The sequence below is a fragment of the Ovis canadensis genome, chromosome 11 (genome assembly GCF_042477335.2).
Source record: "Ovis canadensis isolate MfBH-ARS-UI-01 breed Bighorn chromosome 11, ARS-UI_OviCan_v2, whole genome shotgun sequence".
NCBI lineage: Eukaryota > Metazoa > Chordata > Mammalia > Artiodactyla > Bovidae > Ovis > Ovis canadensis.
In genome coordinates, this window is record NC_091255.1 from 47,481,579 (window position 1) to 47,504,535 (window position 22,957).

Sequence of the window (22,957 nt, forward strand, 5' to 3'; positions counted from 1 at the left end):
AAGAGTGTCACCACACCCCCACTCAGGGCAAGACTGATCCTGGATAGGGAGAGACCCTCTGAGCCAACCCCCTCAACTCCCTGCAGGTGAGACCGAGTATGGGGTCCTCAGGTTCCCAGTGACGCGGGTTATCTGCACACTGAAGAATGTTGGGGAGACCCGGGCCTGCCTGGCCGGCTTGTCAGCTTCGCCTGTTGGGGCACGTCAGGCTGCACACAAGCGGTGCTGAGAAGCAGGCATCCGAATGGGGCAGAAGGGTGGAGGAGGAGGGAGGGGGCGCCGCCCTTGAGCGGGGAGACTGGGGCAGGGGTCAGAGGCCCAGGCGTGGGCGGGCGGGCATGCCTTGGTGTCACATTGCCTGCATGCCTGGGATGGACCGGCTGGCAGAGGATTTGCTCTGTCTGTATGTGAGGTTGTGGGGTGGTTATGGTGATACCGACCAGGGTTCTTAGCCTTCCCCAATCAATAAAAATTGACTAGAAGCCAGACAGGAAATTCAGGCAAGGCTTTATTAGGGCCCCTGCTGCAGCAGAGTCTAGAGAGAACAAACAAGTTCCCTTGCTTGCTGCTACCTGAGGAAGGGGCAGGCCTGTTGCTTATATGGGGGGAGGGGAGGGGTGTGTCCACGAGTCAGGCTGGAAGGGTGTCTTAGGTATTTTGCCCACCCCTCTGGTGGTGTTGAATATAGAGGGCATTCGTAATACCCTTTTTTTCCTCCCAAACTCCTGCTTTTCTTCTGGGCTCTTCAAAAGTGGCAGTTGGGTTTTTTTGGTCTCTTTGTATCTTTAGTCCATAATTTTGCCCCAACTGTAAATGTGTACAGTTATTTTTAGTCCCATATAGTTTCTTTGCATTTTGTCGCTGGAGGAGAGCTTTGTCCAGGGGCAAGCACTGCAGCAAAGGGTCCCAGGCCCCAACGTGTGTCAGTGGGTCCCAGTTTGGTCATGTGCAGTGGGCGTATGGAACCAGTCAGACCTTTGGAAATTCCACATAATTCTCTTGGGGGTGGTTGCATTGCTTGTCTCAGGGTTTGGAGCCTATGTTCTGGGAGGAGGCACCAAGCAAGCCAGAGGAAGTAAAAGCAGGCGAATTGCCCAGAGACCCCTCTCTCTCACTTCCTGAACCACATGCCCTTCAGCAGTGTCCGTTCCCTCCTTCGCCTCTCACTTGACCCTTGGGCCCCAGGATGCTCTCCTCTCCCCAGCTCCCGCCCCTGCAGCCTTCCGCTCCACCAGCCCCATCCACCCTCTGGTTCAAAGGCTAACTTGGGAGGCCCCGAACGCCACCCTCAAACAAGCTGTCCCTTTCCAGAGAGAAGAGGCCTTGAATCCCTGACACAGGGGCTCCTTTGGTGTGTGTGGGGGGGTCTCTGTTGGTAGGGGTGAAGGCATCTGGCTTGGGCCTGAATCTAGAACTGGAGACCCCTGAAGATTTCAGGAGCTAGGATAGCACTGTAAGTGTCCTGAGGGTGAGGTCTGCATTTGTCTTATCTTCCAAGGTGTCCCAGCCCCCAGCATAGCACCTGGCCCTCAGCAGGCACTCAGGTTCCTGAACAGATAAATAAGAGGATAATGGAAAGAGATTTGAGTCAGTTAGAATCCTAGGATGGTCCCAGCTTAGTAAAAGTCAGCCTTGAATCAGTTATTTGTCCTCTTTGAGTCTCAGTTCCTGCATCTGAAAAATGGGTATAAAAACAATTTCACATATCCAGTTCTTAGGGTAAGGATCAAATGAGATAAAGTGAAAGTGCTTTCAAACAGTAAAGGATGATCTCATCTGGAGAGAGGAAGACTGGATGCCCTCCCTTTGGGAGTATAGTCCCCAAGTCCTCCCCAGGGACCTTCAGGAAGATAAGGTTGAATGGATTTTGCAAGCTGGTCAAACTAGAGGATGATGGGAGAGACTGCTCAGCGGGGTAATTCCTGATTTGGGGGGAGGAAGCCGGGAGGGTGTAGGGGAGGACTCACACCAGGCAGGAAGGCTTGGAATAGAATCTCAGCTACGCCTGGTATTTCCCAGCCCTTGGCCCCCTCCCTGACTGCACTCTGGGGCCCACCCCACATTCCTTTCCCAAAGGAAATGGGGGAGGTGGCTGAGAGGCTCCCCAGGCCTGGAGGATCATTTATTCAAGCTGTGTATAGGTTTCTAGGCCCTACTATATGTACCCTGCACCTGACATCCCTACCGAGGAAGCTGGGGTGGAGAGGGTGGGGTGGGGAAGGTGTCGGTTTGTGTTGGAGGAGGCTGTTATCTGCTTTTGGGGGCCGTGTTGCCCCTGCCAGGAGATGGGTGTCACAGACGGCCTGTATTTCCCAGGTCTCTGCAGCCCGGAACACAAACCTGGTGCTGCTTGTCCACCTCGCCTCTCCCCGCAGCCCTCAGAACCCTCACCCGTTTCGAGGGAGGGAGGTGGGCTCTTGATCTGGACACAAGGACATGTCAGCACCTGTTGCCCATGAGACTCCATGGGGTACGAGAGGGGAGAGTGAGCCCATTTTCTCAGAACCAGGGACCAGACTTGCAGCAAGAGGAAAGGCAATCAGGCAGCTGGAGGGACTACCTGGCTGCCTTCTGGGAAAGCAGGTCAGGCTTTGAGTCAGGATGTCCCTATGGTCATAGCCCTTCATCTGGGGTGGCAGAGTCTGAGGACATCTGGGCAGTCCAGGTGGTCTGAGGCCCTGGCTTTTGGAGGGCATGACAAAGGCAGGAGTGGTCCTGACCCAGAAGCCTTGCTTTTCTAACGATGGGGAGCTTGCTGATGGAGATGCCAGGAGTCCTGCTCCCCCTGACCATGGATGGTCCTTTCCAGCTCTGCCCCAAGCCCTCCTGACTCAGCGCTGATGGCAGCCTCCCTCTTCCCGTCTGGCTTCCGCCAGGGAGGGGGTGGGGGTCTGGCTCCTGCACTGGGGGCCCAGCTAGCAGCAAACAGGAAACAGGAGAACAAAACCGCTCCCGGCCCCACACGCCTCACCCTCACCCTTCCGCCTCCTCCCTCGCTCCTGCCCACCCGCACGGGCCTTTATTTCTCCTCCCTCTGCCCCTTGGTCTCGCGTCCTCCCTGTGCCCCTCTGTCTCTCTCCTCTGCCTCCCACATGATCCTCCATCCTGGCCTGTCCTTTCCAGGACAGCAGGTGATGGAGATGAGGGAGGGAAGGGATGCTGGCTCTTCTGCCTGGTTCTCCCTTCTGGTGGCTTCCCCTGCAAGGGCCCAGCCCTATGCCTCTCCCTCCCTGACTCCTAGATCTGAGAGCGGAGTTTGGCTGGTCTCTTCCCTGCTGCCCTCAGCCTTCCTTCCCTGGTGTTGGCTAGAGTTTAGGGGTGAGATCAAAGTTGGAATGAAGGAGCTCTGGGCTTGGAGTCCCAGTGCCACCCTCACAGACTGGGTGCTCCTGGGTTTCTATTGGTTCCCTCTCTGAAAACGGCCAGGGCAGTGGCCCCAGACCCCAGTGAGCCACTGTGTGGGACAAGCACACGCTGAACAGTCAAGTGCATAGAAACGGCGGTGGTGACACCCGCTAGCCCAGGCCTCTGCCGACCCCACCCGGGAAGGGGCCTGGGAAGAGAGGGAGCAGGAAGGGGCGGAGGACAGGGTCTGCCGTGACTCCGGCTTCCTGTCTGACTCACGTGCTGGGGGTGAAGTGGGGGCCAGCTTGGAGCCCGCTGTCGGCTTGTGGTGTCCCCTCTGGGTCGAGCTAATGGGCAGGGGGTCCTGGGGAAGAGGGGCGGCTACACGTTCCCATGGCTGGTGGTGGGAAGTGTACAACATGACTGTGAAACAGGGTGGTATAAGAGAGAGCTGCTGCCTGTGCAGAGCAGTGCGTGTGAGAGTGTGTGTGTGTGTGTGTGTGTGTGTGTGTGTGTGTGTGAAAGAGAGAGACCTGAGGGGGCACAGCAGCAATGCATTGAGTGGATGTGCTGAGTAGTGTGTACAAGTCCTATAGGTGTGTGCCTTTGTGGGTTTTGTGAGTCTCCCTGTGGGGTGTGTGAGTGTGGGTAGGGATGGGTGGGTAGGAGGGGGCCTGGTGTGCTTTTAAGGGCACAGTGGATATGCTTGCAAATGTATCTCAGTGGGAGGTGGGGGCCATTATATCCATGGGAGGGTGTCCAAAGCGTGTGTGCATAAAGAAGGGTCTCCATGCACACCATGTGTATGAGGGGTGTAGTGTGCTTGTGTGTGTGTTTCTGTGGGGCATGTGGACATAGGGAGCATGAGTGTGCCTGTGGGGGGAGAGTGTGGGGTGCCTAGATGTGTGTGTGGCAAGGTGGATTGGGTGTATGTTTACATGTGTACCCATGCGAGTGTGTATTTTCTCTGGGGCGCAGCAAGATGCGTGAGCTTTGGACTGGAAGGAGTATAGCGGGTGCGTGCGGGTACGGAGAGTTTTCCTGTGAGTGGGATGTGCGCGTGAGTGTGTGTGTGTGTGTGTATGCATGCGCGCGCGCCTGCACGGGGTGTGCAGTGTGTGACTGCGGGGGCACTGCGCAGGGCCTTTCCTGTGTGGGTGTGTGTGTGTGTGTGGGATGGGGCGGCCGCGGACAGGGGCCGCCCCGGAGGGGGAGGCGTCTGCCCTGCGCGACTCGCCGGTGTGTCGGGGCTCAGGCGCGCTCGGCGGAGAGGCGTGGGAGGTGCGGAGCCGCTACAGCCGTCCTGCCGCTGTCCGCGCGGGCCGTCCGTCCCCTCGGGGCCCCAGGGCCCCGGGCCCGCGGCTCCGGGGGGCGGGCGGGGACCCCCGGGGCCCGCCCGCCGCCGCCGAGGGGACCGAGGACGCCGCCCGCCGGGCGCCGAGGAGCGGCCGCCGGCCCCCGCGCGGCGCGCCGGGCTCCGGAAGAAGGGCCCGCGGCGCGCTGGGGCCGGGGCGGCGGCCGGCCCCGGGGGCCCCTGCCAGCCGCGGCTCTCGTGGGCAGCGCGGTGTGGCGCGTGGAGCGCGCGGGGGCCGGGGGCTGGCGCTGGGAGCGCGCCGTCGGCGTGGACTGCAGCGCCCCGGAGCCGCGCTGCCTCTGGCTGCCCTGCCTCAGCCACAGCGACCGCGGCGCACCGGGGGCGCTTCCGGCCAGGGTGAGCGCCGCGGGGGCCAGCGGGGCGAGGGGCCCAGTCTTCCGGGACCCATGCCCCGGGGTGGGGAGGGAGTGAGGAGCTGGAGAGATGCAGGTGAGGGCTTCAGAGTGGTGGCTGAGACCTTTTCTGGGGGTGCTGGATGACAACCCCCAGTCTGGTGGTGGCCTGCAGTGGGCTCAAGCCTCTTGGTTTACAGGTGGGAGAAAGATGGAAAGGACCGGGGTTGTTTGAAGAGATGCCAGGGCATGGAATCCTGGAGAGTTTGGGCTGACAGTGACCCTGAGTCAGAACTCTGCCCTCTCCCTGGGAGGGGACCTGGGCACAGAGACACACAGGGTTTTCAAGCGGGCCAAGGAGGTAATGAGTGACCTCAGGGTGAGGACTGACATGGCTGGGGTGGGGGTGGGGACAGTGTTTCTGAGGTCCGAGATCGACCAGGCTGGCAGGGTGTGAGTCACAGTGGGCACCATGCCCAGCGTGAACGCTGTGCTCCCCGGAATGACCTCTTTATGCTCCTGGGGGAGGGGAGGAGCCGGACTTCTGGGTTCTAGCTCCTGGTGTTGCCAGCCCATCACATGTCCAGTTCTGTCTTATTTGTGGCCCTGGGGCCACCTGCCCTTCTCCCACCATCAGTGGGAATTTCTGGATGTCTCTCCTGACCTGAGGGTGGGAGCGTTTGGAAGTGGATCTGGACTAGGGGGCATTACTTGGCGATGTCCCTGTGTCCCCTGAGCCTGCCTCTCTCCTTCCTCTTGTCTCTGTACCTACCTCAGATAGCACAAATGGGGATGTGTGTGTGAGCTGTACCTCTTCCCAGTCTAATGATTTTCCACTGCTGGTCCCTTCTCTGTTTCATCTGTCACCTCCCTCCCTGGCAAGATGAGAGCAAGACCCAGCGCTGTCCCAGATGGGAGGAGAGCAGAGGAAACATGCATGTGTACTGAGGTTACATAGCATGAAGGACTGAGGTTAAACCTAAGGAAGAACTTCCCACAGGAGGGCTGCCAAATCTGGTCATTGATGGGGGCTGCAGTGTCTCCTCTTCAGGCAGGGCTGTGGTTACTGTGGCAGGGGGATTACCACACTGACATTCTCAGGCGCCTAGTTGGCAGGGATGGGGGAAGGGGCCTTGGAAGGAAGGAAAAGAGGAAAGAGATAAGGGAGGGAGCGCCAGTGGTGCCTGGGTGAGGAGAGGACCCGAGAGAGAAAGGCATGCCCACTGCCCTTGATTACAGGCCCCTCCTCCCCGGGGAGTGGTACCCCCAGGCAGCTGGCAGCTCCAGGCAGGATGTGTGCTGGGGGAGGGGCGGGGGGCGTGCGGGGACCTGTCCCAGCCACTTCTCATCACTGGGGCAGCTGGTGGCTTAAACCTTAATCCAGGACACCAGCAAAACAATAGGCCCTGCACACAGCCTCAGCTCAGAGCCTGGTGGAGGACGTGCAGCGGAGGCGCTCCACGCTAGGCAGGAGCAGGGGTTTTGGTAGGCGAGGGCAGTGGAGGGTCCCCAGAGGCCCTCTTCTCTTCCTCATCTGTTCCTTGCCAGATCAGCAGAGATAGGAAATCCAGGGGATTTCAGATCTCAGCAGAATTCCCAGAGAATTTTCTCTTCTGGGCTCCTCAGACCCCCGTGGGTGTGTGGGGCTCAGTGGGAGTGTCCAGGCTATAGCCACAAGTGGAAGGAGCTGAGAGGGCATCATTAGACCTTCTGCCTGATGCCAGAAAAGGCGGAGGCCTCCTACGGCCTCCCTGATGGGGGTCGTCCAGCTTTCACTTAGGCCCTTGTGAGGACAGAGCGCTCACAGCCCCATGTGGGTCACTTTCCAGATGTATATATTAGAATGATCTCCCTGGCTAGGAGCTTCGCTTAGCCTTCTCAAATTTTCCACCTGGCTGTGTCTTCTGGAACTGTATGAAGCAAGCCTGTTACTTATGTGGCACTTTAATCTTCTGAGATTTGAGGATATTCCCTCCTCAAACCTCCTGCCCCATGGAGCCCAGCCCCTACCCCACACAGAAATTCCTAGCTTCGGGCTGAGTGCAGGATCCACGCCTTCTGCCAGATGTGTATCTTGGAGGGTGGCTGGCTGCAGGCAGGGGCTTCTCAGGATGAGTGCATTAGAGTTGCAGTACATTAGAGGTGGGGAATGAGGGGGATTTCGTAGTGAAATTCCTGCCGGGTGAATTCCTCACCCCGGAATCTTCTTCCGTCTGCACCCAGCTGCGCCTTTCTTCTGCAGCTGAAGGCTCCTCCTGCCTGGTGCCAAGGAAGAGCCAGGGGATGAGACTGTTGAGGGAGGGGAGGGGCTTCTCGCTCTCCGAGGGGTTTGGATTAGGGGCACCAGGTAGGTTAGGCTGCCCGAGATCAGGGGTTAGTGAACCCCTGAGGGAGCTGTCCTGGCTGTTCAGCAGGCAAACTGCCCTTCACTTTAATGCCCTCCTGTCACCCACTTTCCCTCTGTGTCTGAGCAGGGTACCTGAAGGGAACCTCCTCTCAGGCACTAACCTCCTCTGCCTCTTGCCCCAGAAACACACCCATGTGCCCCCAAACCCTCTTCAGACACCCTCTGCCCTGCCATCTTGGGGAATCCCAAGTACTCCGGTGGGGTGGCCAGAGGGCAGTGGAGTGTCTCCCCAACCCGGCTCTCCACTCAGTTCTGGTGAGCCAACCGGAACTGGGCTTGGCCCCTTCAGCGGACTGTCCCTTGTGACTCATGGTTCTTCGCGTCTTCTTGCTGCTGCTCTTGAAGGATGCGTGTGTGTGTCAGTCTGTCTGTGCCTGTGTGTGTTGTGTGCACATGTCTGTGTCTCTGTGAGCATGTGTGTGCTCATTGGTGTGTCTGCACCTTTGCACATGAGCGTTCTTGTCTGGGTGTTTGTGGTGTGTCCCGTCTACGTGAGTGCATGTGGGTGTGTCTGTGCCTGTGTCTGCCTGCACGTGTGTGTGTGTGTGAGATTGTGCAGCGGGCACTTCCCAGGCAGGAAGGCTGTGTGTCCAGAGTCAGTGAACTTTGGCTGAACTGAACAGAACAGACACCTGACTTGCTGCACCGGCATTTCCCTGGATGCATAGGTGTCTTGAGGGGACTGAGGGAAAAAAGGAAAAGGAAACTGTTGGGCTAATGAGTGTGGGAGAGGAAGGGAGAGGGGAGCAGGGGTCTGGGCACAGCCGGGTCGGTGGGCCCCGGCTGTCCCCCCAGGTCCCCCAGGCTGCAGGAGGCTGTGTGTGGACTGGCATCTCACCCTTGCTCGCTCTGCTCCCGCAGCTGCCTCTGGGCCCGAGGGATGGGTGCTCTCCCGCGCGCTCCCTCCCCTGGCAGGGCCCACGGACGCTGCTCCTGCACAAAAACCTCCAGGATGGCTTCGGCTTCACCCTGCGCCACTTCATCGTGTACCCACCCGAGTCCGCCGTGCACTGCAGCCTGAAGGTAGGCCCGTGCCCCTGCCTGCCCTGAGGGCGCTTTCAGAGTGACTCCTCTGTGCTCTCCTCCAGGTGCTTCTGTGCCTGGGGAAGCGGGGCACTGAGAGGCAGGGACGGCCCTGGCTGGGTCGCCTGTGTGACATGACAAGCCCCCGATCTGCTCTGGGCTCAGTCTTCTAAGGAGAATGGGTGGTTGGCTTGGGGCAAGGAGCTAGAGGTGGGGGAGTCAGGATGCTCCCCTAACCCCGGGACTCGTGGCCTCTGGAAGGTGAACAGCTTCTCAGGAGATGGGCTTCCAAGGACCCCTTGCCTACTGGCCACTTCTGAGCTGGGTTAGTTGACCCTCCACGGCCTGAGCTCTAGGGCAGTCGTCCTCACACACCTCCGGGGCCCCTCCAAGAGTGCCCCCAGCCCTTGCTGGCCTCAGCTCTGGGCCTAGAAAGAGCCCTGTGCTGGGCTGGGGACCTGGGCCCCAGTGCTGGTACAGCTCCTAACTCACGGTGGATCTTGGGTAGTCTCACCCTCTCTGGGCTCCATGTCTGCTGCTGTCACCTGAGGGTATTTATCTATTTGACCCCTAGGAACCCTTCCAGGCCTAATATAAATATCAGGTTCTCTGAGTCCAGGAACTGGGGCTACTCAAACCGAGCCACGGTATGGGCTGGGGGCAGGGGGTGGTCCCTGACAGGAAGGCTTGAGGGGGGCCTAGGCAGGAACCAGGACTCCCCAGGAGGGCCCAATTCCCTTCCCCTCCTCTCTCCCAGCAGGAGGGGAGAACGATTTATTTTGGGGCCCATGAACCTGTTTCTCCCCTCCCCCAGGGCTGGGACCAGCCTGCACAGCTGTTGAGGGACAGGGAGCTTAGTCGCACCTGCCAGAGAACCAAGGCGTTGGATTTCTCTGCCTGGGTCCGTGTGCCTGCTCGTGTTTCTTTGTATGCACACGTGCGTGCGTGGTATGCTTGTCATGTACACGCATCTGTGTATGTCTACACATGTGTCTATATATATGCTTCATGTGTGCATGTCGCTGCATAGCTCTCACACCCGTGTTTGAGTCTGGGTGTGAGCCAGATCTTCTCATTGGCTGTAAGAGGGGCTGATGGTGTGTGGTAGGAGCACTGCCTCACCCCTTATGCCCAAGGACACCAGCCTCCCAGTTCCCTGGAACCTCGGGTCCTTCCTTCCCCAGAATGTCCCCCCTTTCTGGACCTTCCTCCTTCTTTCAGGGGACCTCCGGAGGGTGGCCCTGCAGATGCAGCTCAAGTGGTCTAGGCTGGGTGGTCGGCCTATGTCTCAGAGAGACCTTGCTCACGTGGAAGACCCCAGGGCAGGGCAAGCCAGGGACGGGCTCCGTCCCTTTCCAGAACATGCCCAGGGCTGGGAGCCTGCAGGGCGCTCACCCGTCTAGATGCATCCATCTGCCGCTGCCGCCCGCTCATAGTGCTGTCAGCTCATATCAGCGGGCACGCACCCCGCTCGGGAAGGCGGGCGCCGAGGGACTGCTCTCCAGCAGAGCCCCGCGGCTTCCTGTCCTGGCTGAGGCGCCCCAGACTCCTGGGGTCCAGCACTGGCTGCTCTGTTGTCTCCGAGTGGCCCTGGACAAATCACACCCTGTCGTCTGTAAAGTGGGTGATCTGTGGAACAGATTAGACAAGATGACCCCAAAGGTCCTATCCAGTTGGAAGATGCTGCACCCCGCTGGCCTGGCCTGTCTCTCTGATTTCTTCTTGCCTTTTTCTGATTTCTCCCTAAATGCAGTGCCCTTCCCTTCTCACTCACGAGGATGAGCCCAGAGACCTCCCTCATGGGTCTCCTTGAGACCGTTTCTTAGCCCTGCACCTAGATGCTGGAAACATTTTCATATCTACTCTCCCACTCAAGAGCTTCACTGGCTCCCTTGTTCTTTCCTTCCGGACCTGAAAGCTTGAGTCTGACTCTTGTCACTTGCGGGTGTTGACTCTCTTTCTGCTTCAGCTCAGCTGACCGAGTCCTATTTCTGCCACTGAGTGCCTGCATACTCTGCTCACCTCACCCTAATGCCTTCTTTCAGCTGGCCTGAAACTTGCCTTAAACCGCCCCCTCCCAGAGGGACTAATCAGGCCTCTCCTCCCCATTCTCTGAGAGCTGATAGCCACTGTTTGCACTTGTCATGCCTGCTTATCTGTGTCCGCCTGGGTCCTGTCTGTGTGTCAGTGGGTATGACCCCTCCTCCACTGGGCTTCGAGCTCTCCAAGGGAAGGGGTCCTGAGTCCCCCATGGGGTTGGGGGCTTTCAGATGAGCTGATGTGGTAGGACTAGCAGGCATGAGAGAGGGCTCCTGTGACTGGGGGACATTGCCTGGGATGTGACCTCCCCGTGGACACCTTTCCCTCCCCCTCTGGCTTCTGGGCTAGTTGAAGAATGATAAGAGGGGATGCTGATGGGTGGGGGAGCTTGAAGGGGCCCACCTCGTCGAAGCTGGGCTTCCCCCGGTGCTGCCGAGGGCCCACACCTGCCTCTGTCCCCTGCAGGAGGAAGAGAATGGAGGCCGAGGAGGAGGTAAGGAGTGGGCTGGGCTGGGCTGGGGTCCCGCTCTGTGTCTGGCCCTCTCCTGCAGGTCAGCGTGGATTCTGCCGCACCCTCGCCCTTGACTGCGGCCCCTGTCTGCTCTTCCCTGTGTATCCACTTGCACATATGCTTACTCTCTGCTCCCTCTCTTTTCTCCACATTTGTCTTCCTCGGACCTGTCCATTTCACACTGGGGGTGGTGTTCTGGGGACCAGATGGGTTTCTAAGCCCTGGCCCCTGCCCTAGAGTTACTCCCAGCCTAGATGGAGGCTCAGGTGGGACCTGCAGGGCCCTGGGGGTGGGAAGGCTGATTGAGGCCTGTCCTTGGGGGCAGAGACACTAGGGTTTTCGGGGTATAAGGGCGGCCCTGAACTCCTTCTGTTTCCAGATGTGAGACTAACTCCCCTGGCGGTCACCCTTGCTCTCCCAAACGGCTTTCTAGGGTATTCAAGGCAGAACTCCTTGAATAGGCAGGCTTCCCTGTCTGCCGCTGAGGCTTCTACTGGGCGTGTGTGGGGACTCTGTCTTTCTGAATCCCCACTGCAGAGGCCTGTGATGGGGGAGGAGCCACCCAGCCTAGTGCAGGCCTGTTTCTCTGATGGATCCAGCACTTAGCAGAGGAGTAATGCTGGGATGTAGCGTGATGTCATCAAGGAGCGAGTGCCAGTCCTGGGATTGCAGGCCTCTGCATCCCTGACCCTGGGGAAGGGAGTGGGGTGGGAGGTCAGGGTGTCTGTGAGCCTCAGGGCCTTGCTCAGCTCTCCCTGGGTCTGGATGTGGACACTCTCTGAGCGTGCGGGTGTCTCTGCCTACTGGACTTTTACGGCGCCCTTCTTTTGTCTTGTGATGTTTGTGTGTGTATGTGTGTGCATGCCTGTCTGCCTGCCCCACTAGACAATGAGCTCGGGAAGGGCAGGGGCCACGTCTGTCCTTCCTCTGAGGTCTAGTTTCTAGCATGGTGCTAGGACGCGGGAGCCAGTTTAGGAGCAACTCCGTGCGTCCATGTAACTTTCCATCCTCCCAGCAGTGTGTTTTGTCTGGTCCTGTGTGTCCGTGTCCCTGTGGATGTGCGGCTCTGTTTTGTGTCCGTGTGAGTGTGCTCATTCTCTGAGTGTGTGTCCCCTGTGTGTGTTGCTGTGCATGGGTGTGACCTTCAGTAGCCATCCCCAGCTAACCTGACTGCTGCTCAGCAGGACCCTCCCCCCGGCACCGCCTGGAGCCCATGGACACCATCTTTGTCAAGAATGTGAAGGATGATGGCCCAGCCCATAGGGCGGGCCTTCGCACAGGTGAGCTGTCTCAGTTACCTGGCTCATTGTCATCCATATGTGATGCAGGGGGTTTCAGGTGGGGCTATTGACACCCTTTGACCTGCTCACCTGTGACCCTGCCCCTGGTCCCCAGGAGACCGGCTGGTGAAGGTGAATGGGGAGAGCGTCATTGGGAAGACCTACTCCCAGGTCATAGCTCTGATCCAGAATAGGTGAGCGCCCTTGCCTCCCTTCTCCCATCAGAGCCCCCAGCCCACTCCCCGAATCCCTCCACACCCTCCCCCTCGGCCCTGGTGGTGCCCTGGCGACCAGGATCCCTGTTCTCCCAGACCCTGTTGCCTCAGCCTGGCCTGACCCCCTGCCCTGTCTCCATAGCGATGACACTCTGGAACTCTCCATCATGCCCAAGGACGAGGACATCCTCCAGCTGGTGAGTCCTCCCCGCTGTCTGAGGTGGAGGTCCCTGGGTGCAGGGCGGGATATAGCCCTTCTCCTTGGCCTCTCTCCCACGCTGGCCCCTCTAGGAGGCAGAGGAGAGAGTGTGGGGGCACCACCAGCCTGGCACTGCCCCACTGGGAATGCCAGGCCCATCCCCGGGCTGAGGCTGCTGGCTGATTCATTCAGGGCTGTGTTGTGTTGAGGGAGGAGGGCACTGGCTTTGACCAGCAGGATTCCTGCCAGGGTATCTGGAGGAAGGTGGCCCAGCAGGCCCTGCCAGACTGGCATGTTCCTGTGGCTCCTGTAAGATGTCTGTTCCCTGCCCCCTCCCCGCCTGGCCTCATGTGAGCACGTCTCGGGTAGATACACACACACACACACAATACTGTTGTGTGCTCCCATTCACACGGCATACCATGGACCACCCCATGCTCAAGCAGACACACTCTGCGCACAGCCACACCACACAGCCCGTAGCCCACCCTTCATCCAGCCTGTCCTATGTGACAACGCACCCCAGACACAACACACCACACACACAACCCCTCAGTACGTAGGCACCCACTACCCCACACTCACGACCACAGGCATCACAGCATACCACACACTCCTCAGCATCTCGCCAGCAGTGTGTCACAGCACACACTCGGGCTTCTCACCACTGCAGCACGAATATTTAGGACATCACAAACGCTTGCTGCTGTCACAACACACGTGCCCACAGACATCCCAGCCGGCTCCATCCCGGCACCGGCATGTGTGTGCTCAGCAGCGCAACAACCACACGAACGTCCACAATCGTGAAACGCAGTGCCGACGCCCCTTCCTTCAGCCCACTGCTCACAGAAGCAGGCACCACAGACGTGGCACACAGTGTGCCCCGCACTCACGTGTATACCTGTTGATGCCACGCGCTCCACGCCTGACGTGTGCACACACAGCACACACGCTGCCTCTCTGTTCCCTCCCAGCTCTGACCCAGAGCCCAGAGCAGTCCTCTCTGCCCAGTGCCCAGTTCCCTCGTCTCATGGGTGCCAGCCAGAAGCCAGCTTGCTTGCCCCCAAGGTCATTGCCCCCCGGGAGAGGGGTGCGGGCCAAGCCTGGAGGCCTTGGGAGCCACCGTGCTGGCTTCTGCCCTGGATGTACGCTCATAATCACTGTAATCTCAGTGCCATGCTTGGCACCATGCCCCTCTGGGAACCTCCACCCCATGACGTCGATAGTCCCCTTGCCCTTTCTGGGGAGGGGGAGGCAGGGATGGATGGGGCCCAGAGAGCTACCTCTGTCTTCCCAAGTCTCAAAGGCCCTGCCTGTGTGCACCTTTTCCAGGCAGAGGGAGGCGTGCTGTGGTGGGGTGGGGCACTGTGTGTGACTGGGCGGGACCTAGGGCATTGCTTTCTCTTCTGGGCAGGGTGGGGCAACAGCTTTGAGCTCTGCTGCCCCAGCTCGGGTGGGCAAGCAGCCCCAGCTGTCAGCATCTGGGGGCCTCCGCCGGCCCCCCTCTCCCTGGCTAGCTGGAGGGTGGGGCCCAGGCATTCCTGTGGTTGGGAGCCAAGGCTGGAGGCCAATGGGGCTGCGGCAGCTGCTGACGCCACCGCCGACGCGGCGAGGCCCCTCCACACCCATCCTCCCCTCCCTCCTCCTCCCGCCTGCGAGAGAGTCGGTGGGGGCCGAGGGCAGCCGCCGGGAGGGCAGGCTGGGGGGCCCCAGGCCAGGGCCGGCACAGTGATCAGTGGGGGCTAGCGGGGGCCTGGAGGGTGGAGGTGGGCCAGGATGCCACCGCAGCCGCTGTGATGCAGGGAGTCCGGAGAGCCGGCAGGATGGCAGGAGGGAGAGGTACGTGAGTGTCCTGGCTGGTGTGTGGGTCCTCAGGGGGCTGAGTACGGGGTGTGGTTTACTCACCCTCGTCACGTGATGTGTGTGCCCAGGACTGGAGCTGTAGTTATTTGTGTGTGTGTGTGTGTCTCATTGTGCTTCTCTGTGTGTGTGTGTGTCTCTGGGTGTGTATTTTCCTGTGTCTCCTTGTGATGTGTGTGTGTGTGTGTTTGGTTTCGCCCTCCCTCTTTGATACTTCACCCTGAGCTAGGCCCCTGGGTAGCCCCTCAGGGGCCAGGCGAGGCCAGGGCCACAAGGCCGCTGTCCCTGGGGGCTGCCTCCTTTTTTGGCCGGGCCTGGGCGCTGGCCCTGCCACTCCTCAGCAATGCAGCGTCAGCCTCAGCTCCCAGCGCCAAATTCCAGGCCTGGGGTGGCAGAAGGTGGCGCAAGGTCCCTCAACCAGTCTGGCCTCTCCCTCAAGCCTGGTCCAGAGAAGCAGGGGGTGAGCAAGTCCCTCCCCTGCCCCCCAGTGGCCCAGGAGCCAGGCCCTCAGCTTCCCATCCAGGGGGATGGAGGGACAGCTGGGCTCTCCCAGCCCCCACCCACCCCACCCTGGACACACCCCTTAGGCGGCTCCCTCCCCTGGCATCTGCCACCTTGACTGGTCTCTGGTGGGGTTTCCCAGCTCCGCCCGAGGGTCTGTGGGCACCATGGGACACAAGGAGGCAGGGAGGCGGCTGAGGCCAGCATGAGAGGAGGACCCCAGGAAACAGATGTTGGAATGTTTGTGGCTAAAGGCAGTCCTTGTCATAAGCCTTAGAAAAATCCTGGCTCTTTCTCGAGTGAATGTGTGTGTGTGTGTGTGTGTGTGTGTGTGTAAGACTCAAAGTCCTCTTATTTCTTTGTCCTCCCCTTGACTCTCTTTGGAGCACGCCTTCTCACCCCCGCCCTCTCAGGACCACCCCCCCACAGCTTGGTCCCCTTCCTTCAGGCCCCTTTCTGGGGGGCCTTGACCTCTAGGGGCTGCTGTAACCCTGCCCTGTGGGGCTTGTTCAGCCCTGCTCACCTGCCTTTGTGTCCCCGGGCAGGCCTACTCCCAGGACGCCTACCTGAAGGGGAACGAGCCGTATTCTGGAGAGGCCCGGAGCATCCCAGAGCCACCCCCGATCTGCTACCCCCGAAAGACCTACGCCCCGCCAGCCCGGGTCTCCACCTGGGCCACTATGGTTCGTGAGCCGCTCTCAGCACTGCCCGGTGACCCCCGGAGTCCTGCTGCCTGGAGTGATCCGGGGCCCCGCATCCCGTCTACCGCCCGCTCCCATCCGGACCACCCTTCCTTGGGGATGAGCCAGCCCCGCCCCAGCCCTGGTGCCTTCCCCCGCCACCCCTCAGAGCCCCGGACGCCTCGTGCCTTCCCGGAGCCTGGCAGCCGGGCACCCCCCAGCAGACTGGAGTGCCAGCAGGCCTTGTCACACTGGCTGTCGAACCAGGTACCCCGAAGGGCGGGGGAGAGACGGTGCCCCGCCATGCCCCCCCGGGCCCGCAGTGCCTCCCAGGACCGACTGGAGGAGGTGACTGCCCATCGCCCTTGGCCCTGCTCCACCTCCCAGGGTGCCTTGAGCCAGCTGGGCCAGGAGGGCTGGCACCGAGCACGCTCAGACGACTACCTGAGCCGGGCCACCCGCTCTGCTGAGGCGCTGGGGCCAGGAGCGCTGGTGTCACCCCGCTTCGAGCGCTGTGGCTGGGCTTCCCAGCGACCGTCTGCCCGTACCCCTGCCTGCGCACCCAGGGACCTGCCCGGGCCCCAGGCCCCAGCCCCGCCTGGCCTGCAGGGCCTGGACGACCTCGGGTACATCGGGTACCGGAGCTATAGCCCATCATTCCAGCGCCGGACTGGCCTCCTGCAGGCGCTCTCCTTCCGGGACTCCCCCTTTGGGGGGCTGCCCACCTTCAACTTGGCCCAGTCCCCGGCACCGTTCCCACCGGAGGCCTCTGAACCACCAAGAGTTGTCCGACCAGAACCCAGCACCCGGGCCTCGGAGCCTCCCTCCGAGGATCGCCGTGATGAAGTGATCCTGAGGCAGAAGCCTCCCACGGGCCGCAAGGTCCAGCTGCCCCCTGCAAGACAGATGAACCTTGGGTTTGGTGACGAGTCCCCAGAGCCAGAGGCCAGTGGGCGAGGGGAACGCCCGGCCAGGAAGGTGGCCCCTTTGGCCACTACTGAAGACTCTCTGGCTTCCATTCCCTTCATCGGTGAGTGATGGTGCGGGTGGCTTGTCTTGGGAGACTTGCTTTTCCGTGTCCTGGTTGTACTCCACCTACCTGCCACCCGGGCAAAACTCTGGGGTGGGTGCTGATGGGATCAGCTCGTTTCTGTGGCCGTCCATCCATTCATCCATCTATCTTTCTCCCATCATCTCATCATCCCTCCTCCACTCGACGCATCCAGTCTCTTTCCATCCACCTTTACTTCCCCTCTCCCTCCCTCGCTCCCTTCCTTCTTTCTTTCCCTCCCCCTCTCCTGCCTCCTTTGTCCTGTTCTTCCCTTCTTTCTTTTCACTCTTCCTTCCACTCTTTATCTTTCCTTTGTTCCGTTCACTCTTTCTTCTTTCCATCCGTCCTCCATCCTTCCACGCATCCAGCACAGAGTTGTGCCAGGCACTGTGCTAGGCTCTGTCTTCTCCTGGAGCGCATGGTCCAGGGGAATATACGATCAGACGAGAACGATCCAGGGGAACGGGTGTGTGATAGGAGTCGGGGAGCTCTGAGAGACAGAGAAGGGCTGGGCTGGGGCACAGTGGCCAAGGAGAGAAAAGAGATTTTGGCTAAGACGAAAGAGTTAGTCAGGGGAAGAAAGTTCAGGGAGAGAGACGAGAATGTGCAAAGACCCCGAAGCGTGAGTCACGATGTCCTTCCAGGTCACCACATGGGTCGTGAGGGGCCTCGTTAGTTGATGAGGAGTTCGGACTTTACTTTGAGAGCAGTGGGATTACTGAAAACTCGTTAGGAATAGATGCATAAAGGAGAGACGGGACAGTGGAAGGGTCGGTGATTCCCAGGTTTCTGGCCTTGCTGGACGGTAGAGCCTCACCTCCGTATCGGGAAAGAAAAGGAGCGAGACGGGGAAAGGTTTCAGGTTTGCTGAATAAGAGGTGCTCATGAGGGAGCAGGATGAGCTGGGCTGGGTCTGGGGGCTTGGGAAGACTGGGCTGCAAGATCGTGGAACTGGAACCCAGAGGTGGTAACCAGACCTGAGGGTGGTGAGCTCACCCAAGGGCAGCCATGGCAGTTGAGGAGGCACGACCTGCCCCCTGCACCCCAGCCCCCAAGTCCGCTGAGCCAGCCTTGTCTAACAGGGCAGACGCAGCCTCTCATCTCAGTAAGCTCCCAATCTGAAGGTAGGAGGTACTTCCAGTCTGAGGGGGTGACGTGGCACCCACTTCAAGGAGTCCCCAGTTGGTGGAGGAGATAGATGGTCCTTATCCTCAAGAAGCTGCCAGTCTGATGGGGGAGACATACACCATGGCCTCAGAGAGCCATCAGTCTGGTGGGGCAGACACAGTTCCTGCCTCTAGGAGCCAGGGGTGACTTGCCCCCACTCCTCGGTGCCCTCAGTGTGATGGAGGAGGCAGAAGCTGAGCTTGCGTGACCACAGTGGTGGATCAGTTCCCTTGGCAGTGGGCGTGTTGCCAGGAGGGCCCTGGAGGGCTTTTGGAGTCTGGGGATATGGTCCCAGCCTGGCTGTGAGGCTGGGGCCCCGGGGCGGCAGGCAGGTTCAGGCTTCTGGGACCTTCACCCCCCGCTCCCTCTGCTCTCGCAGACGAGCCCACCAGCCCCAGCATTGACCTCCAAGCCAAGCACGTCCCTGCTTCTGCTGTGGTCTCCAGCGCCATGAACTCCGCCCCTGTCCTGGGCACCAGCCCATCCTCCCCAACCTTCACCTTTGCCCTCGGCCGCCATTACTCCCAGGACTGCAGTGAGTGCTTCCCGCAACCCCAGCCCCAGCCGCTCCCTTGCTGCTTGGTCCCACTGGTCCCTGTTGGGCCCACTGCCTGATGGCTGGCCTCCCCCGACTGGCTTCTGCTCCTCCTGGGGTCCCCGGGCCCTGCCTGGATGGGAGGGCTCTGGGGAAGCCGGCTCCGCTGCCCTGCTGATCTGGGTGGCTTTGCAGGCAGCATCAAGGCCGGCCGCCGTTCTTCCTACTTGTTGGCCATCACCACCGAGCGCTCCAAGTCCTGCGACGACGGGCTCAACACCTTCCGGGACGAGGGCCGGGCTCTGCGGTGAGGACCGGGTGTGGCAGGGCTCTTGGCCCTGGGGTCTTCTACACGCGGGGGCAGTGGGCTTCCCCCTGCAGGATCTTTGAGCCTTGGGACTTGTGGGAGGTCCAAGCGGTGCCTCTCATACGCCTCATCCTTGATCCTCACCCCCTAGGCGCCTGCCGAACCGCGTGCCCAGCCTGCGGATGCTTCGAAGCTTCTTCACTGATGGGGTGAGTGGCACGTGTGAGCTGGTGAGGGTGTCGGAGGGCTGGGGTGTCCCACCCCTCAGCTCTGGAGCCTAGCCTCAGCAGCAGGGCCTGGCCTGGGACTCCTGCGATCCCAAATGGGTCACCCGGGTTCCTGTCTCCTTCCTACCTTGGCTCTCCCCACACTCACTTTGTGCCAGCCATGAGACCCACCCTCTCTGGGGGCTCTGTCATCCCCTAAAGACACCATGAGCCCCCTTCCCAAGGCCTTGGCACTGTCCTGCCAAGCCCCCACCTCTCATCTAGAAGGTCCTCCCCATGCCCACCTCCATAGCCGTAGGACTCACTTTTTCACTTTCTCTAGATTTACTTTTTTTCTCTAGATTTTTTTTAGGCCTTCCATCAGATTTCAGCCTAGCCCTGACTTTCATGCCTCCCTCCACCACCGTGCTCGCCTCTGAGCACTTCTCCTGTTAAGCACTTTACGCACTCATCTCCTTTCTTGCCTGCCTCCCCAGCTAGAATGTAAACTCCAGGAGGACAGGGCTTTCATTTGTCTTATTCACTGTTTGACCTTGCTGAGTGTCTAACACAGTCCCCACACTGGGAGGCACTGGGTCGGTATTTGTGTGGTGTCTTCAGGGGACAGCGAACACTCTGGAAGGGGGGGCGGGGACACAGGGTTGAGAGTGATGGAGAGGCCGAAGTTTCCAGCCTCAGGACCTTGGGAGACACAGGATCAATTCTGAAATGGCCTTAAGTGTCTTTTTAAAAAAATATTTGTTTATTTATTCTTAGTGTGTCGATTTATTTATTTATTTTTAATATAAGTTTATTTATTTTAATTGGAGGTAATATTTTATTTACTTATTTTGATTTATTTATTTATTTTGGCAGCTCTGGGGCTTTTGTTGCTGTGTGAGGGCTTTCTCTAGTTGTGCTGGGCGGGGGCTTCTCTTCACTGTGGTGTGCAGGCTTCTCATTGCAGTGGCCTCTGTTGTGATGGAGCTTGGGCTGTTGGGAACTCGGGCTTCAGTAGTTGTGGCGCACAGGTTTAATTGCCCCCCCCGGCAGGTGGAATCTTCCCAGACCAGGGATTGAACCCATGTCCCCTGCATTGGCAGGCAGATTCTTTTTTTTTAAATTTACGACGTTGTGTTGGTTTCTGCTGTACAACAAGGCAAATCAGTCGTAACTATATATATGTATATATATTCCCTCCCTCCTGAGCCTCTCTCCCGCCACCCCTCCCACCCCCATCCCACCCCTCTAGGTTGTCAGAGCACCGGGCTGGACTCCCTGTATTATATAGGGCAGGCAGATTATCAACTACTGGACCACTAGGGAAGTCCAGGCTTAAATCTTTTTGATTATAGATGGGCTAGAAAAGGCATCTTGATTTCTGTTTTCTTCTTCTTGGCCACACCCTGTGGCTTAGTAGGATCTTAGTTGAACCTGCACCCTCAGCAATGAAAGCGAGCAGTCCTGACCACTGAACCGCCAGGGAATTCCTGGCATCTTGATTTCATTAACACCTTGATGATTCTGTCACCTGGCTTCCTCCTTATCACTTCCTCTGCTTACTTAACCCTCCCTTAACCTGTCACTGCTATTGCTGGAGTCCTGCTGACACTGTCACTTCCTCTGTTAACTCCTTGTGGGCATGACCACCTGCCCCACTAACTCAGCCTTTGTTGATGTTCCTACTTCCCCTGTTTATGTAACTCCATGCAGACACAATCACTTCCCCTGTTTCCTTAATTCCTTCAAGTCTATAAAGTTAAATGTGCTGAGGCTGGTGGCCTGCAGGTCACATAGCCTTTCCTCCTTTCTGGCTTCCCCATCACATATGTCTCATGACAGCAACACAGATAGATCAGAGAAGGCAAGCAAGGCCTCTGAGACCACACAGCACAGAGGAGTGTAGCACACACCAGGCCCGTGGGGCTGCAAGTGGTCCATGGGGTTTCTGAGATGCTGGTACTGTGGGAGCCACCCTAAATTGCTCTCTGTTGTCTCTCTGCAGTCCTTGGATAGCTGGGGCACTTCCGAAGATGCTGACGCTCCTTCCAAGCGACACTCAACCTCTGACCTCTCAGATGCGACCTTCAGCGACATCAGGAGAGAAGGCTGGTTGTATTATAAGCAGGTCCTCACCAAGAAAGGGAAGGTAAGATGGCTGGAGGAATGAGCTGGAGGTGGACGGAAGCTGGCTCCAGCAGAACTCTCCAGTTTTTCCTACACCCACCCCACTGCCTCTGGAGCTAAGACTGCTGCATGAGGGGTAGAGGTTAGATGCCAGGAAGAACTTCCCAGGGATCCTAAAGAACTCATGAAAAAGAGTTAATCAGAGAGATGGTCTTTGCTGTGGGTGGATCTGATCAAGTTGTGCTTGGAATTCTGACAATACTATCCCATGGTTGATCCTTGGCTGGCAGATCACACCCAGAATGGCCACTGGGGCTCATGGAAAATGACAGAGCAAAGCCAGGTTGATTCTTTTAGGGGAGCTGAAGCCCCAGAAGAAAGCAGAGTGCAGCCTTTTCAAGACCATCAGAGGTGTTAGTCTTTATCCTGAAAAGTGTTAGTAGCTCAGTTGTGTCTGACTCTTTGAGATCCCATGGACTGTAGCCTGCCAGGCTCCTTTATCCATGGGATTCTCCAGGCAAGAATACTGGAGTGGGTTGCCATTCCCTTCTCCAGGGTATCTTCCCTACCCAGGGATCAAACCCAGGTCTCCTGCACTGCAAGCTGGCTCTTTACCAACTGGGCCGCCATGGAAGTCTTTATACTAAGGGCTGTAGTTCATGGGGTTGCAAAGAATCAGACATAACTTAGCGACTGAACAAGAACAACAAGGGGCAACTAAAAGCCCCTGGGGCCTCTTCCACTGGGCTTCTTGGGGAGAATGAATTAGACAGGGTCAAAGGGAGGTAAGAAGGCCAAGTAAGAGCTGCTATGGAGATTCAGGTGAGAGATGAAGGGAGCCTGGGCCTCGGCGGGGGAACAAGCAGGATCCCATGGGGCAAAGGTGGAGTCCCTGGATCTGTGGAGTATGAACCCTGGCTCCAGGCAGCACCGTGGGCTGCAGAAGCAGGAGGAGGAGCCACCCCACTGCTGTGCCTCCCAGCAGCACAGGCAGAGACGAGCAGAGCGGTTAGTGTGAACCTGGGCTTGGCTCTTAACTGTGCTGGTGAAGCTCAGGCTGCTCGCTGACCTATGACCCAGTTTCCTCGTCTGTAAGTGGAGTGAATGCTAATCCCCAGATCGTGCATCTTTGCTGAAGATTAAATGAGATGATCTAAGCAAGAGTTTACCTGGGTGCCTGGCCCTCGGGAGCTGCTCTTCTGCTTATTGCTATTGTTTGAATTTTCTATCCTGCCTTCTAGGGTGTCTTGTACTTGGTGGGAACTTAAGCTTCAAAGTCAGACACACTTGGAATTCCTGCCCAGCCACTTATCAGGCACAAGGCAGCTGGTAACCCCCTTAATGTCCGAATCTCACTTTTCTAATCTGTGAGATGGGGACAGTGTTATTCTATTCCAAAGGCTCGTGTGAAAGTGAAGTGAGAGTGTAGTCCAGGCAGGGCTGGCACTCCTCCGTACCCTTGTCTGGCCTGTTCATGATGCTGGACAGCCTGCTCGGCTCCAATTCTCTGCTGAGGTTCTACAGATTCAGGGGTGAAGGAGCCAGGCCAGTCCTGCCCTGCTGGGGTTCATGCTGGGTGGAGAAAGCACAGTGCTTGACTGCTGTGATGGGGGCGCTCAGGGGAGCAGCGTGTAGCAACCTATGACCCTGACCTCAGTGGGATGGGAGGGGGTGTCTGGAAAGCTGTGAAGGGTATTTAGGGATCCATGAAGCCGGAAGGGTGTGATCTGACAGGGGAGACGCCCTCCTGGGCAGTCTGGGGGAAAGGTGGCAGGGGGTGCTGGGCGGCTGGG

General features: G+C 58.8%; 1 protein-coding gene across 6 annotated transcripts in view; it reads left to right on the top strand.

Annotated features, from left to right (window-relative positions):
* The window catches only part of ARHGAP23 (Rho GTPase activating protein 23), a 79,689-nt gene that overhangs the window by 23,809 nt on the left and 32,923 nt on the right, over nucleotides 1-22,957 (top strand). For 2 of the 6 annotated variants that reach the window (XM_069543285.1, XM_069543283.1), the window contains exons 2-11: nucleotides 8,321-8,482; nucleotides 10,988-11,015; nucleotides 12,215-12,313; nucleotides 12,429-12,507; nucleotides 12,671-12,725; nucleotides 15,637-16,801; nucleotides 18,369-18,524; nucleotides 18,720-18,831; nucleotides 18,983-19,040; nucleotides 21,043-21,186. In XM_069543285.1, the coding sequence (XP_069399386.1) occupies nucleotides 8,321-8,482; nucleotides 10,988-11,015; nucleotides 12,215-12,313; nucleotides 12,429-12,507; nucleotides 12,671-12,725; nucleotides 15,637-16,801; nucleotides 18,369-18,524; nucleotides 18,720-18,831; nucleotides 18,983-19,040; nucleotides 21,043-21,186 (2,058 nt within the window). The other 4 variants (XM_069543286.1, XM_069543284.1, XM_069543287.1 and 1 more) reach the window with 4 other exon arrangements.